The sequence below is a fragment of the Penaeus japonicus genome, unplaced genomic scaffold, assembly GCF_977035675.1.
Source record: "Penaeus japonicus unplaced genomic scaffold, GWHDUDI00000001_assembly GWHDUDI00000037, whole genome shotgun sequence".
Taxonomy (NCBI): domain Eukaryota; kingdom Metazoa; phylum Arthropoda; class Malacostraca; order Decapoda; family Penaeidae; genus Penaeus; species Penaeus japonicus.
In genome coordinates, this window is record NW_028234439.1 from 2,338,391 (window position 1) to 2,353,590 (window position 15,200).

General features: G+C 41.1%; 1 protein-coding gene across 4 annotated transcripts; it reads right to left on the reverse strand.

The window, feature by feature from the left end:
- Nucleotides 1-1,492: 1,492 nt before the first annotated feature.
- LOC122245481 (superoxide dismutase [Mn], mitochondrial) lies at nucleotides 1,493-14,999 on the reverse strand. Of its 4 annotated transcripts, XM_086532737.1 has the most exons (8): nucleotides 14,973-14,999; nucleotides 12,386-12,427; nucleotides 10,818-10,924; nucleotides 10,513-10,660; nucleotides 10,170-10,315; nucleotides 2,490-2,681; nucleotides 2,169-2,295; nucleotides 1,493-2,015 (listed from the first exon to the last, which is right to left on the reverse strand). In XM_086532737.1, the coding sequence occupies exons 2-8, from the start codon at nucleotides 12,390-12,392 to the stop codon at nucleotides 1,858-1,860; spliced, it is 885 nt and encodes a 294-aa protein (XP_086388863.1). In that variant the 5' UTR covers nucleotides 12,393-12,427; nucleotides 14,973-14,999; the 3' UTR covers nucleotides 1,493-1,857. The 4 variants fall into 4 exon arrangements, with proteins under 4 accessions (XP_086388863.1, XP_086388862.1, XP_086388864.1 ...); XM_086532736.1 differs by lacking the exon at nucleotides 12,386-12,427; XM_086532738.1 differs by lacking the exon at nucleotides 12,386-12,427 and having other exon boundaries at nucleotides 14,916-14,999.
- Nucleotides 15,000-15,200: the final 201 nt, after the last annotated feature.

The window sequence follows — 15,200 nt, forward strand, 5'->3', positions numbered from 1 at the left end:
TCTTTGGGGAAATGGAGGGCACTTTGGTGTTACATATGGAAAAGGCAGGCGCATCCCGAAAACAAGGTTTGGAATTTTTCCTAATAAAGGCGATATTCATAATCAGTGTGTAAATTATTTTTGGCGGATTTAGAAATATCCGATTGGAAAGCTTATTTTTAAGGATTGCCATTGTTTAGGTAATTGTTAATAGTATAACAATTAATACAGATTTCGAATCAGCCGGTTCATTTGAATGAGTTTTGTATAGCTGTGCTGAATTTCGTCTAGGCTCTCCCGTTTCCTGTTCACGGTATCATAGTAGGGGAAACTGATCCTTGTTGCTGGGGGGAAAATAAAGATCACCACAACACAGTTGTATTTCTTTTAATCTTATCCTGAGGATATTTGTGGATCTATCGAGACCATGTTTCCAAATATATTATCTGCGTGGCGAGAGAGAGAAGTTTAACTGGATGGATTTTTAAGCCTTGTGTACCAAGGGTTGAGATGGCCGCTTTTATTAGTCTCTTAAGCAAGGTTTAAATTTTCAGAATCTATTTTATCCATCTAATTATAAATATACAACAAAAATCAAGTTGATTGTTAAATGGAGTTAATCCTTGGACTCGATATTGTAGTTTCAGAAATTTGATATATAAAACCAGAGGAAGCAATGGTGCTGAGAAAATATAGTCTATAGGAAAAGATATAAGGTATATAAAGAACCAAGTTTTACTACACTGAATCGCATTCCTCCTGGATACATGAGGTTTATACAATTGAATTGGTCGTCCTTGTAATTTGTAATCTATATAATTTCAAACATCGATTCCTCAACATGGTGTTGCAGCGAGTTTATGGGGTTATGACATTTGTGTTGTCAACCATATGAAGGTCGGAGTAAAGCCGGGCTGGTAGGAGAAAGCTTGTCACATCCGGGAACTGTCAAACCAACTGACAGCCCGACCCTTAAGAGGGAAGATTATATGGATTTTTAAAGATAACAGGGCTCCAAAATCTCATTCACCCACGCCACTTTCGAGATGTTGATAAGACCTCGCCTTAAGCCCCATCCAGACAAGTGAGCTTTGCTCGAGGTGACATTGAGGAAACCTCATGCAAAGCTTTATTCCAAGGCTTTCCTCGCGGTTTCTCCAATCCCCAAGGGCACTGGGCTGGGCTTTCACGATTGCCCATTACATTGTTGAAGTAGCAATCGCCATGACCAAGATGTAAAAGTACTTTACAAAATTAGAATGAACAGTCAAGTCAGGCCAACCATATATTGTGGAGTCTGGTAAGACGTTTGTTGTAAAGACCACTATTTTACACTTAATTGTCAATTAGTTCCTTTATTTTATCCTGTGAACACATTTCAAAGGCCAGTTCAAATGCCATTTTTCATTTATAAGGAAAATGACAATAAATTCTGCATACTTTCATTCTCTTCCATTAACATAGCATGTGCAACGTTTCAGCTTTGAAGCGGTAGGGGAGAGAGAAAAAACACTTTGGTTATAAATCCCTTGTATTGTAATACTTGAAGGGGAGTGTTTAATATTTTGTAAACACTTGACCAGAAAATAGACATACATAGATGTACTTACAGAACTGATACACAGAAATTGCCCTTTTAAAATGAAGAAAAAATATTCTTGGAGTATTTTCATCAACTGAAGAATCAAAAGAAGCAAGCAAATGCTAAAACTCTTGCAGTATTATAAGAAAAAGAAAAGTACATGTCTTTTAGAGGGCACCTAAATATTATCATGATGACAGTATAGTGTATATTATCACAATAGTAGGCCAGTTTCTGAATTACAGGTGAGAGGATGTCTTGTGACACTGCACTGGTTCCTTGGCAGCAACATGGAGTCAATTACCAGCAGCCTTGCAAGCATTTTCATAACGCTCGTTCACATTCTCCCAGTTGATGACATTGAAGAAAGCCTTCACGTAATCAGCGCGGAGGTTCTTGTACTGAAGGTAGTAGGCGTGCTCCCAGACATCAAGGCCGAGCAAGGGAATCAGTCCTGCAATACAATTCAAATGGTTGCTTAGCTAATAAAGATCAGAGCAAATCAATTTCTATATTTCCATGGTAATAAAGCTTGTACTAAATGATGAAACTGGAATTCAATCACATTAAAAATTGTCGTTAAATTATGACAGGTAATTGAATTTACCATGTGTGATCTGCAAAGGATCCTGGTTCTGGCAGGTGGCAATCTCGAGCTTCTTGTGATTGGGGCAGTAGCCGAGCCATCCCCAACCAGAGCCTTTCACTCCAACACTGGCAGCGGAGAATTTGTCCTGCAAGAAAAGGGCAGCTTATATTTAGGGCCAGGGAGAGGGAGAGTGGGAGACTGACAAAAAGGGGAAAGTCAATCACATGTGCACACAACATATTTGAATCAGCATTTTCTTCAGGCCAGTCACTACAGCCTACTTGATTTAGAACCTTCCAATATGAACAATCAAAATTGGTCCGCATATGACAAACTCACCTTGAAGGACTGGAATGATCCAAAGCTCTCATCAATAGCTTGTGCAATTGCTCCTTGAGGCTCACCACCAGCATCGGGAGCCATGTTGGTCCAGAAGATGGTGTGGTTCAGGTGGCCACCGCCATTGAACTTGATGGCAGGAAGAAGGGCATTCATAGCGCTGACATCGTTGGCTGCTTCTGCCTCAACCAACTGAAATAACAGGACTTTTATTAAGTGGGGTGGGGGAATATGTATACAAACACACACACACACGCCAACAAAAGTTCAATATTACATCGACTAACAATATTGTATCTTAGAAATAACCTAATTCAATTGCAACTTGTAATTAGTTTTGCTAATCTTATCCTTCGTCTAATCAGAGGTTCAAATGGCTTCCTATGCTCGGTGGCTCAAGTGAACTGCAGGTAGCACAAGGTCTTCTATAATGGACATCATTATCACCTAAGTTTGCTAGGTTTGAAACGATAATTGCTATCACACTCTGCATTCCTACCCTATCCTCTCCTCCATTCATATTCAACCCTGTCCTCCTGTTGGATTTCGTCTTCTATCTAAATGGATTAGAGTTACAAAGCTGACACTTTATATGGGAGGACTGGTCGAGTTTCAATAAGTTGAACCTAGAATAAATTTATCTGAAGTTCATTTGGGTGCAATTGTTAGGACAAGTTCATAAAAGTATTTGAAGAAACTTCAACTCAAATCAGTTTTGTGGAAAAAAGTTACTGATCCTGATGTTCGAATTTACTACAGGACTTTAAATTGATTGTTTTTTCCTACCTTTTTGGGCAGTATGACAACCACACAATTTACCAACCAGAAAAATGGCAGGATGTACAATAAATTTACTTGTGTGGTGTGCATGTACAAAACAAGCTCACTGATCAATTTTTAGTAAGACGACATGCTATTGCAAAATTAACCCTTCAAACCAGAGGAGTTTAAATGTTTGTGGTATTCAAGTAGATTCCATGTCCATTAAAAAAACAAAAACAAAATCCAACATTTTTTTAAAGGTAAACAAATCCTGATTCCAGCAGAAACCAATTATTAAGTGTATCAGGCAACTGAAAATTCTAAAATATTCTGGAGTAAAAACTATTTATACATTTTCTGCAATTCCTTAGTAATTTGTGATGGTGTCATCACTGAGTAATAAAGATTTATTTTATGTGCAATCAAGATAGCTTATTGATTTCTCTTGCAAAATAATCACAAGGTGTGGTTCCTTTATCAATTATTTAATCATCTTTTCATGATTACAAATTTTCATTATATTGGATCTCAAAAAAAAAAAAAATAATAATAATAAAGGAAAGTTCACATGCTTAAATATCAATTACTATAATATGAAATTTCAAGATGTCTAAATAGCTTCCACTCTGGTCCAAAATGTTTAGTCACAAATTAATCTGGAAGGATAATTTTAATATTTACATATTATTAGACAGATGAATGTGTCTTAGTAAGCATGTCCCTAAGCCCAAAGGCAATTCTGGTGGATCTTCAATATAATAAAATATTGCATTCCACTGAAAGTAACCAGCTCTGCTTTGGATGAATCTCTACATCCAACCCTTTATGATGTACTGCAAAGCTATGAAACTGACAATACAATTTCATAAAAATAGAACTCAAATTAACTATTAACCCATTCATGCCGGGTGACTTGCTATCAGGGGGTCTAAAAATAGTCCCGGACCCGGGGGACCCCCTGCCACATGCTACATTTTCGGCCCTCGCCCTGGGAGGCCAGTAGCGACGTGCTGAAACGTCCGCATTAAAATGAAAGATTATTCTTAGTATAATTTGAGTAATATTGATGACATGGTAAATTTTGTGTCTGATTTGTTGAATAAGATGATGAGTCAAAAGACTATCGTAAAGTCAAATGTAATTGGCCGAGGGGAAAAAAAAAAAAAAAATATATATATATATATAACATTCTTATTTGTCAATTATCCATGATGTCATGTCACCTTTCCACTTGCTATTTGGTTTCTTCCACGTTTCCCAGGCTTTTCAGGAACGGGGAATACTGTAATTGGTGGATAGCGCGAATATAAACCCTCAAAATCAGGAGAATAATCACTTCTAAGCTTGCCACCACGCCGAAACGATCTGCAAAGGTTTTGCACTGCCGCTCCCTCGCCTCAACCACTCGTCATGATTCCACCGACGAGGACGTTGACGACCCTCAACCTTCCACTTCTGGAAGGGTTTTGGGATCGTCAGCAGAACTTGAGTTCCATGATTCCTCTTTGGATGACCATGGTAAGTGTGCACTTGTGTGTTTTTTTTTTTTTTTTTTTTTTAGATTGTTTTTTCATATGTTCAAAGTTGTTATTTTTATGAAAGTAATTTTTTCGAGTTTTTAGTTTTTCTAACTTAGGCTTTTCCGAGGATGAGTGGCAAGACAGAGTTACTTTCTGCGGGTAAGTGTAAACTTATCTATCTTGTGTTTCTTACGTGTGTTATTGACTTAGTGTTTTTCATGATTATTTATAAAGTTATGTTTGTGAAAAAAATTCATTGTCCCTTCCTTTCAGCTGGTCCCTCCGCCAGCCGTGAAAGAACTGATCGTTCGGCATCTCATGCTTCTGTCCCAGAGAGTTCCCGTAAGTCTTAGTACCTATGTTTCTTCTTCAGGTCCACTTCGTTGTTTTCCTGATTCCGATTGGGAGGATGATGATGTGGGAAGTGTCTCGAGCAGTGACGATACCAACAGTGAGTGGGATCAATTGGACTTCGTTTCTAATGACAGTTCAATTGACTCCAATACTCTGCTGTCGCAAATTGTCCTGCACAGGTCGCAGTGGAATGCCCCTGGTACTCCGGGGTTCAATTAATTTTTGTTTGAATCAAGGTATGTTTCTCTGATGAATCAATGATGGAAATACTGAGTGATAGGCGAAACTTCGTGAGGACGTCAAAAGAGAAGGACCACCCTGACTGTCAGAAGACTGCAGTCAAGTTCCCTTCCAAAGTCATGGTTTGGTCCATCATATCTGCATAAGGTACAGGTCGTTTAGAGATAGTGGATGGCGCTCTGAATCAAGACATACCTTAACCCATTAACGCCGGGTGGTACAGCGTCTGTACCACGACCTCTCTGAGCCCGGTGGCCGGGTGGTACAGGTGTGGTACCACAAATTTTTGCTTCGATATTCCGGCTGGTACATACGTTGTACCACCGCCACCTCGCCCACCATAAGTGCCAGAACATGCGTCTTTTTGACTTTTTCTTTTTGTTATCGTGTTTTTGAAGTGACGTCAGAACCCACGTGACTTTCTATGAAGACAGAACCCACGTGACTTTCTGTGACGACAGAACCCACGTGACTTTCTGTGACGACAGAACCCACGTGACTTTCTGTGACGACAGAACCCACGTGACTTTCTGTGACGACAGAACCCACGTGACTTTCTGTGACGACAGAACCCACGTGACTTTCTGTGACGACAGAACCCACGTGACTTTCTGTGACGACAGAACCCACGTGACTTTCTGTGACGACAGAACCCACGTGACTTTCTGTGACGACAGAACCCACGTGACTTTCTGTGACGACAGAACCCACGTGACTTTCTGTGACGACAGAACCCACGTGACTTTCTGTGACGACAGAACCCACGTGACTTTCTGTGACGACAGAACCCACGTGACTTTCTGTGACGACAGAACCCACGTGACTTTCTGTGACGACAGAACCCACGTGACTTTCTGTGACGACAGAACCCACGTGACTTTCTGTGACGACAGAACCCACGTGACTTTCTGTGACGACAGAACCCACGTGACTTTCTGTGACGACAGAACCCACGTGACTTTCTGTGACGACAGAACCCACGTGACTTTCTGTGACGACAGAACCCACGTGACTTTCTGTGACGACAGAACCCACGTGACTTTCTGTGACGACAGAACCCACGTGACTTTCTGTGACGACAGAACCCACGTGACTTTCTGTGACGACAGAACCCACGTGACTTTCTGTGACGACAGAACCCACGTGACTTTCTGTGACGACAGAACCCACGTGACTTTCTGTGACGACAGAACCCACGTGACTTTCTGTGACGACAGAACCCACGTGACTTTCTGTGACGACAGAACCCACGTGACTTTCTGTGACGACAGAACCCACGTGACTTTCTGTGACGACAGAACCCACGTGACTTTCTGTGACGACAGAACCCACGTGACTTTCTGTGACGACAGAACCCACGTGACTTTGTGACGACATAACCCACGTGACTTTGTGACGACATAACCCACGTGACTTTCTGTGACGACATAACCCACGTGACTTTCTGTGACGACATAACCCACGTGACTTTCTGTGACGACATAACCCACGTGACTTTCTGTGACGACATAACCCACGTGACTTTCTGTGACGACATAACCCACGTGACTTTCTGTGACGACATAACCCACGTGACTTTCTGTGACGACATAACCCACGTGACTTTCACGTACGCGACTTTCGGTGACGTTGCAGCCCGCGTCATCGGAAACTACTTCACTCCGATGACCTGATTCGTCAATTACTTCCACGTAGGGAATTGTGACGTGGTAACGCGGGAAAATGGGGTATAAATAGCCCCCTGGAACACCTCAGAATTCACTCTGCTTTCGAGATGGCTCCCAAGCGCTCCTGCTCCGCTGCCCGCTCCGCTGCCCGCACCCTGTTGCTCTCCACCTCTTCGGAGGATGACCCTGCTCAGGTCTCCAGCACTCCGAAGAGGCCCCGCCCTGGGCCATCCCACCTTCCCGACGACTTCCGTGATCTTCCTCATGCCCGACCTCTGACTGTCTTTGACTTCTCGTCATGCGACGAGGACAGCGACGACGACACCGACTACCGTCCTCGCAGGCAGTCAGAGGAAGAAGGTCACGGGGACAGCTCCTGTTCGGAGGACGAACAGGAAGACTACGTCGGCCTGGTGGATACCATGCTGGAGAGCGACGAGCCCTTGTCCGCTTACGTGGACCGTAGGCGCAGCAGGAATGAGCCTGGGACTCCCTCTTTTGTTTGGAGAAAGAGGGACAACTTTCCTCGAAAGCATGCGTTCGCTGCCCATCCTGGGGTCAAGGCCGACCTGGATGGGTCCAGCACGCCACTGGAGATCTTCAGGTGCTTGTTCCCTGAAGATCTCCTCCTCCACATCATCACGGAGACCAACTTGTAAGTAGTCATCATTTACTCACCTTTTGCTCTATATTGTTATATGTTTTGTGTATAGATGTCCTCCCTCAGACAATGTTGGAATTGTTTTACTTATGTTTGATTTTTACTCTTCTGCAGGTATGCTGAGACACGCCCTCCTCCCTCCTCATCCCATATGAGGAAGTGGACTCCACTGTCCAGGGAGGAGTTCTCTGCATACATGGGCCTCCGTGTGAACATGGGGCTGCAGCCCCGCTCGAATTACCGCGACTATTGGTCCACCGACGAGCACCTGCGGTCGTACCTCTACTCAGACGTGATGGCGCGGGACAGGTTTGACCACCTCACCAGCCACCTCCATTTCGCCCATTTGGAGGAGGGTGAAGGCGTCCCCGCAGATCGTCTGTGGAAGCTACGGCCGGTGATCAACTCCCTGGATTTGACCTTCAAGTCCACCCTCGTGCCCGACAAGGACATCGCCATCGACGAGTCCTTGTGGAAGTTCCGTGGGCGCTTGGGGTTCATCACCTTCAACCCTTCGAAGCGAGCTCGCTTCGGGTTGAAGGTATACAAGCTGTGCTCCTCCACGGGCCCGTCGTCCGGGTACACCTCGTGTTTCCGGATATACACGGGCCAGGACCGTGGAGACGTGCCAGCTGGGACGAAGGTCGTCTTGGAGCTGATGGAGAAGAGTGACTGTTTGGGGAGGGGTTACAGTGTCTTTGTTGACAATTGGTATACCTCCCCGACTCTTTTCCACATGCTTCAGGAAAGGCGGACGAATGTGGTGGGTACTGCGCGCATCAACAGGAAGTGGATGCCGAAGGACTTCACCGCACTGAGAAGAGGCGAGATGGACTACAGGAGTACCCCTACGGGCATGCTCTGCGTGCAGTGGCATGACCGTAAGGTGGTCACCGTACTGTCTACGGTTCATCGCGCCTCGGTCGACGGAGACGGAAAGCCCCACGCCATTCTCGACTACAACGTCGGGATGAAGGGCGTGGACGTGGGCGATCAACTTTCCGCCTCTTACCCCACCACTCGGAGGTCGAGGGTGTGGTACAGGAAGGTGGTGTTCTTCCTGTTCGACCTCGCGGTCGTCAATGCCTTCGCCGTTCATCGGACACTAGGCGGCCGGAATTCCCAGGAGTTCCGGTTGAAGCTGGGGAAACTGCTCATCGGCGGCTACCGGTATGGTAACGCGCCGATGACCAGGAGGACCGCCCTTGACGAGGGTGTTCTACCAGGCCAGCTTCCGCCACAGACGAGGGCACGACGACCGCATTCTCAGCAACCCGCCTTGCCAGGGAGTCGGCTTCGATGTCGCGTGTGTTCCCGCAATGGAATACAGCGAAGGACCAAGACGCGGTGCATAACCTGTGGCGTGGGGTTATGCCAGTATGACTGCTTTGATGAGTGGCACGACTTCGTCTGAAGTCGTGCCACTCGTCAAGGTAGTCATTCGTACAGTACATATGCTTTTATGTACCTTCTGATTCTCTACATATGCTTATGTAGTGATTGTTGTTTCTACATATGTTTTTTATGTAGTTTCTTCCATTTTATATACATGTTTGTGTATATATGATTGTATATACATTGTACATATGCTTTATGTACTTGTTGTTTACCTTTTCATCAATAAACCTTGTTATTCTTTCCATAATTTCTCATTTTCCATACAGTAGAAATGGTAAAACTTGCCTTTCTCCTTTTCTCTCATGATTACTTGGCATTGGTACTCCACACATCGAAGATGGATACATAAAGCAGAATGAACTCAGAACTCAAAGTTATAACCAGTAAAACATAGTGCGATCTTGTAAAATCGTAAAACTTGACTTGTAACTATTTTCGTTTTTTCAACTTTTTAGCTCATTATTACGTATCAAAGGTAATCACACAAATCGAAGACGAATACATAAGAGACGAATGAACTCTATACTCAAACTTATAACCCATAAAACATAGTTCCGGGTTGTATTATGGATGAGAAAGGAAGTTTAGAGTCGTGTTTTATTCCATATTCTTATAAAAATCGGCCGTAAACGTGGCAAATCAGAGACGATGGAACAAATATTTTTGGAACGCGTCCTCCACTCAGCGTGGCAGACGAAAAACAGCCCGGCGAGCGGGTCTGGCTGGTTTAGCTACCCCCAGCAGAGTGGTGTGGCGACACTTGGCAACCCCCGTCGTGTATGGGTTAATATGGAAAAAGTTCAATAAAAAAAAAAGTGCTGTAACATATTTACAGACTAAAATACCTCCTCTGAACATAGTAATATTTTCTACCCATGCCTTTACATTTTAGACAACCACGCAAACCACAAGGATAGGGTGGGTGAAAAACGCTTTGCGAGGGTCAGCACACCCTTGCACAGTGGGAAAACACCCCGGCACTAAGCATTGTGTGCTTGAAATTTTCCCGGCATAAGTGGGAGTAAGCAAAAATCCGCCACAGCGCGAATGGGTTAGGGGAAGTCAACTATTAACCCACCTTCTTTGTAGCAGCAATGAGGTTATTAATGTAACCCTGGTGATGCTTGGTGTGATGAATCTCCATGATCATGCCCGAAATGTGTGGTTCGAGGGCATTAAAGTCGTACTTGAGAGGGGGCAGAGCATGAGCACCACGTTCCTCACCTGGAAGTGGAGTTAAGTTTAAGACACCATGTTATAGATATCAGAATGAAGATAAGCTAAAATTTTTACGTTACCAATTTAATAACTTTACTATTACTGTACAATATAATCTGAACTTTATTCTTAACTTGTTAATGCACACTTAAGCTATCTTCTATAGTCTCTTGAATAAGAGGTAGATATTTACACCGACTTACCCAATTCAGCATTGATATGAGCAAACATCTGTGCAATCTGTGGACTGACTGTACCAGCTTGAGCAACACCTGCCTGCTGCACGACAATCCCCTCTACATATGTAGCCATCTCTCGGATGGCAACGGCCTCATCTGCAGCATTTGCAAACTGAAAATGCACACCAGAAATGGAATTCTTTTGTAAATAGATTACATATATTTCAATAATTCAACCATTTTGGTACTTCTACATTAAGTATAAGACATTTCTTTAGCAGGAATTATAATTCCTAATGTATAACTAAGTACAAGTATATGTAATTTACCTGATTCTTCTTGATCTGGTCCACTTCAATTCCAGTTAGCTCAGCCAACTTCTTCTCCAGGATGGAAATGTAAGCTTCCTTTGCCTCAGCCATGATTTTACTTATTCCTGAAATGCAAAATTAAAATGTAATGTACACCCACATATGAAAGATATATTGGCTATTTATATTTCTAATATTAAACCCTAAAATAAATCTGAAAAGTGCAGATAAATTGTATGTATATTCAAATCTGTTTACGACTAGATCTTTGTGTGAATCACAGGTAAAAAATGTAAAACCTAAAAATCGTAGCTGGAATGCACTTTTTCCTCACCCAATGAAAATATGTGAAGTATACAATCCCAATTTTCAATTATTCACTTCTGGCATTTCTATCATCTTGGCATGGGGTAAACTAACCTCATCCCTATATAGACTAAACGACTAATACTGATGCAGAATGCCTTCATCCACAATTAATATAATCATTTAAAATACAAATAGCTTTATAAACTGGTTTTGACATTTTCAGAATCAGAAGTCCTCTCTGCATCATGTGGATATTACAGTATCAGTAAAGTCAAAACAAATTAGATATGCTCTTTGGTTCTTTTCATGGATATGATCATTTCATTATAAACGTCTAAACATGCAGTTGTAAAAAGTAAAAAAAACAACATTTTGCTCTTAACACATTATCTGCCAAAGAGCTTTTATGTAATTCATCCCACCGTTATGTTTCCTGCTATAAAACAAGGAGTACAACTCGTTACTCTTATCAAACACATTGTATCAACAGTCTTGGGATATGTATGGTAATGCATCGGCACAATTTGTTTAGCAGTGCCACACAAGCTATCTCAAATTGATTTTTGTTTCAGCATAATTTATTCAATTGAATATCAGAAGATAATGTATGTTTTGATAAACAAAATACATTTTTTTTTTTTTTTTTTTAAGCTTAGTCACATTCATCTTTACCCGTTTTATGGATTAATAATGGGACTTAAAAAATTATTTACGTACCACAGGTGGTACATATGGCAGTTAATGTGTTAATAATATGAATAGCTAAAAGAAACACAGGCAAACTCGCAGATCTGGGTTGTTGAATAATATTAAATTCATTCTTTATAAGAACACAGCTTGACAAAATGATTTGAAATTTTGAAGATTAGTTTAAGATAGCATGGAGTTGTTATAAGGTTGCAATTGTAGGAATATGAGCCAACATTTGAAGGTTCCTTTAATATTAAAAAAAAGTTTCAAAATTACTTAATTCTCTATCACAGTTTAGCAGTAGCTAAATGACAAGTCATAGCTTAAAATTATTCTATTAAATTGTAAACCTTCAAATGTTCTTACATTTTTTTTTACATACATATGTGTATGTATGTATGATATACACATGTCACTTTACCTCACATATAAAAGCATCTGAACAAAAAAGGGCAAAAGCCAGGACAAAATACAATGAAACCTCTGATCTTTAACATTTTATATCAAACCAATTAAAATTCTTACCAATACCCCAAACCAATTTGTATAACGAGGTTTCAATGTTCGACAAAATTGCAAGGCCTTACCCTCCATTTTTGCAAGCTGAGTGGTGCTTCACAACAGCTTCCCTGCAATATCATATCTTATTTTGTTTGCAACATTACAGTTGATCAAGCCTCAGGGATGTCCAACTATTAAACTAATTTCTTTCCTCAAATCTCTAATGTCCATCTTTACCTTTAGACTTCAACCAATTTTGTAGTCAGCAAGATTCTGCTTTCCCAAAAAATAAATTTCTGCAGTTGTTAAATATGCCAATTGGTTTGCGAGGTACTAGGTGGACTGCCCTGATGAACAAAGAATATAAACACTAAACATGTATTGAGAAAATTGTTGGCCACAGCATGAAAATGATCTCTGGACTGTTTTAAGTCAGTCAAAATTCCACTTCAAAATGTGGAAAATGTCCATTGTTTTGTATCATCAGTGACTTCATACAAACTTCCAACACTTTCTTATTGTCTTGTAAAAACTAAGCATGTCTACTACAGTTTAAGCTGATTTCTGAAGGAGTTAAAATAGTGAAATCTAAGAAAGTAGCACTTATTTCTTTAAGCATTATCTGTTTATGAAAAAGACAGATTTTCATACAATCACAGACGGCCTTTACCTATAGGTAGAAAGAAAATACTTCCCAATCTATGGGCACAACCATGTTAACATCACCTGCAATAAACTTGAATAGGAGTAATATCAATGCCTGAAATTATTTTTATTTTGGCTGAGGATGATATATACAAAGGCAATCTTATCTAATCATGGGCAATAGATCATCCTCTACTGATATGGGTCTGAGGCATCTACCTTGTTTCTTGCACTTTTTATATTATACTACTTACAATCTCTACCTGGTAACAGTTCAAAACTACTTATAAATTGGGCTTCCATACTTCCCTAAACCAAACTATTACAATTGCTGATTTTAGCTGCAACAAATCACGTATCTACTCCCTATGCACAACTGATTCTTATGATAATGCCGAGATTTTTGATGGATAGATACTTTTATCGAGTACCCACTCCTCTCTACAGACGAGAAGTGTACATCTCAACATTTATGATATTGCCATAGCATTCCTAGATTCCTAGATGGAGCAGACAAATGTTTGAGCATTTCCTTCTCTCACACAAACACACACAAAGGGTATTGAGGAACTCGACATCTCTATGAACTAATTTACGAGTTTTTAAATATGAAGCCATATAGATCTTTTCATAGTATACATAAGTATAAAGATACTAGCATCTAAGGCAATCCTAAATAAAATACCTATCAAATGAATCTATACAAATTGGGGGGGGGGGGGGACAACAGATTATGGGGTAAAAAAAGTACAAAAAGAACAAATGAAAGAACATGGGTTATAAAGTCCCAGTGTAATATTTCCAAATACAGAAAAAAATGAGTCCACTATCCCATACAATAGTCACTGTTAGAACATTATCTTCAAACCCTAACATAGATCTATATTCCCACTCAGGACCTTCTGTCTCTAGTCTGACATGATAGTGATGCAGTATCAAGCGATTGCCTCGGTAGTTTTTGCTCAAGTAAAGAGCAAAAAAATTTCAATTTTCTTACAAGAACAAGCTTGCTCCTTATTTAACATTGCCTGGCAGAGTATTGTTGACGAAGGAATCAGTCCAAGCTTTGATTTGCTAGAATCTACATGAAGGTTTACTGGTCTCTTGCATCATGCACATCACAAATTGCTTCCGTCACAGCTTTTATGGAGAGTACCAATAATTGTTGAAAGACTAAAATCAATATTCCATTTATATCAGTGTAATTGAAAGATTGAAAATAAAAAGCTAGTCAGGGAATGCAAATTTGCACCAAAAACAGCTATGTATTATACTCCATCTTGGTTTCAAACCCATTTCACATCAACATTAGGTAATACCAAGATCTATTACATATCACGATAATACAAATTATCATCTATTCCTTTTGAACACCTATTTCCTTGACAGACCACAACATTCATTCGATTTTACTTGCAACATGTACAATGCTTCAAAAAAATCCATAGCAAAAAATAAAAAATAAAAAAATGATTACATAATCCCGACTTACAGTAGTGACAGACAGCACAACCACTTGTCTTCCAACCTCGTGGCATTTTTTAAGTGAAGCTTAGTAAGTATATTATAATGGCAAGTGTTTGTGGGTATATTTGTCTGTATTCCCTAGAAGCTTCTAAAAGCAAGTGTCAGATCTTAGAGAGAACAAAAAATGTTTATATATAATGAGTAACCGATTTTAACCTGTGACGTAACCTATTAGACTAGATTTGTCGACTAAATCAAATCAACGTCATGTACATATCCAATGGTATAGAAATGGCAAAATCCCCTCACTCAAATTTCACAAAGTCACTATGACAATTCATAAGCACAGGAGCGTCGGGACACGAGACGAGAACCCAAGGCCATCCCTCATCAAAAAGCCGGCCCCATTAACCCTCTATTTCACCCTCTTCCGCGAAATGCCTCCCTCCAAACACTCGCTCAATCGAAAGAACGCATACTCATCCACCGTCCGAGCAACCATACCCTAAATCCCGATGCTTAAAACAGCCAGAAAAATCCCCCAACAGGAAAAATACTCACAAGGGAACGTGTACGACGCAAGCAGGTTGGTGAAGCTGTGGCGAGCGACGCAGGGCGAAGCGGAGGCCCGGCCGCGCATGCGCAGTGCCTCGCGCCCTCCCGGGAGCGGTTCCTCCCAACGACCATCGGCGGTGTAATAATTCTTTGATTTACGACTCTATGTGAGGTATATATGTTTCTCTACCTATCTGCCTGCCTGCATAAATAAATGATTTAGTAGATGCACAT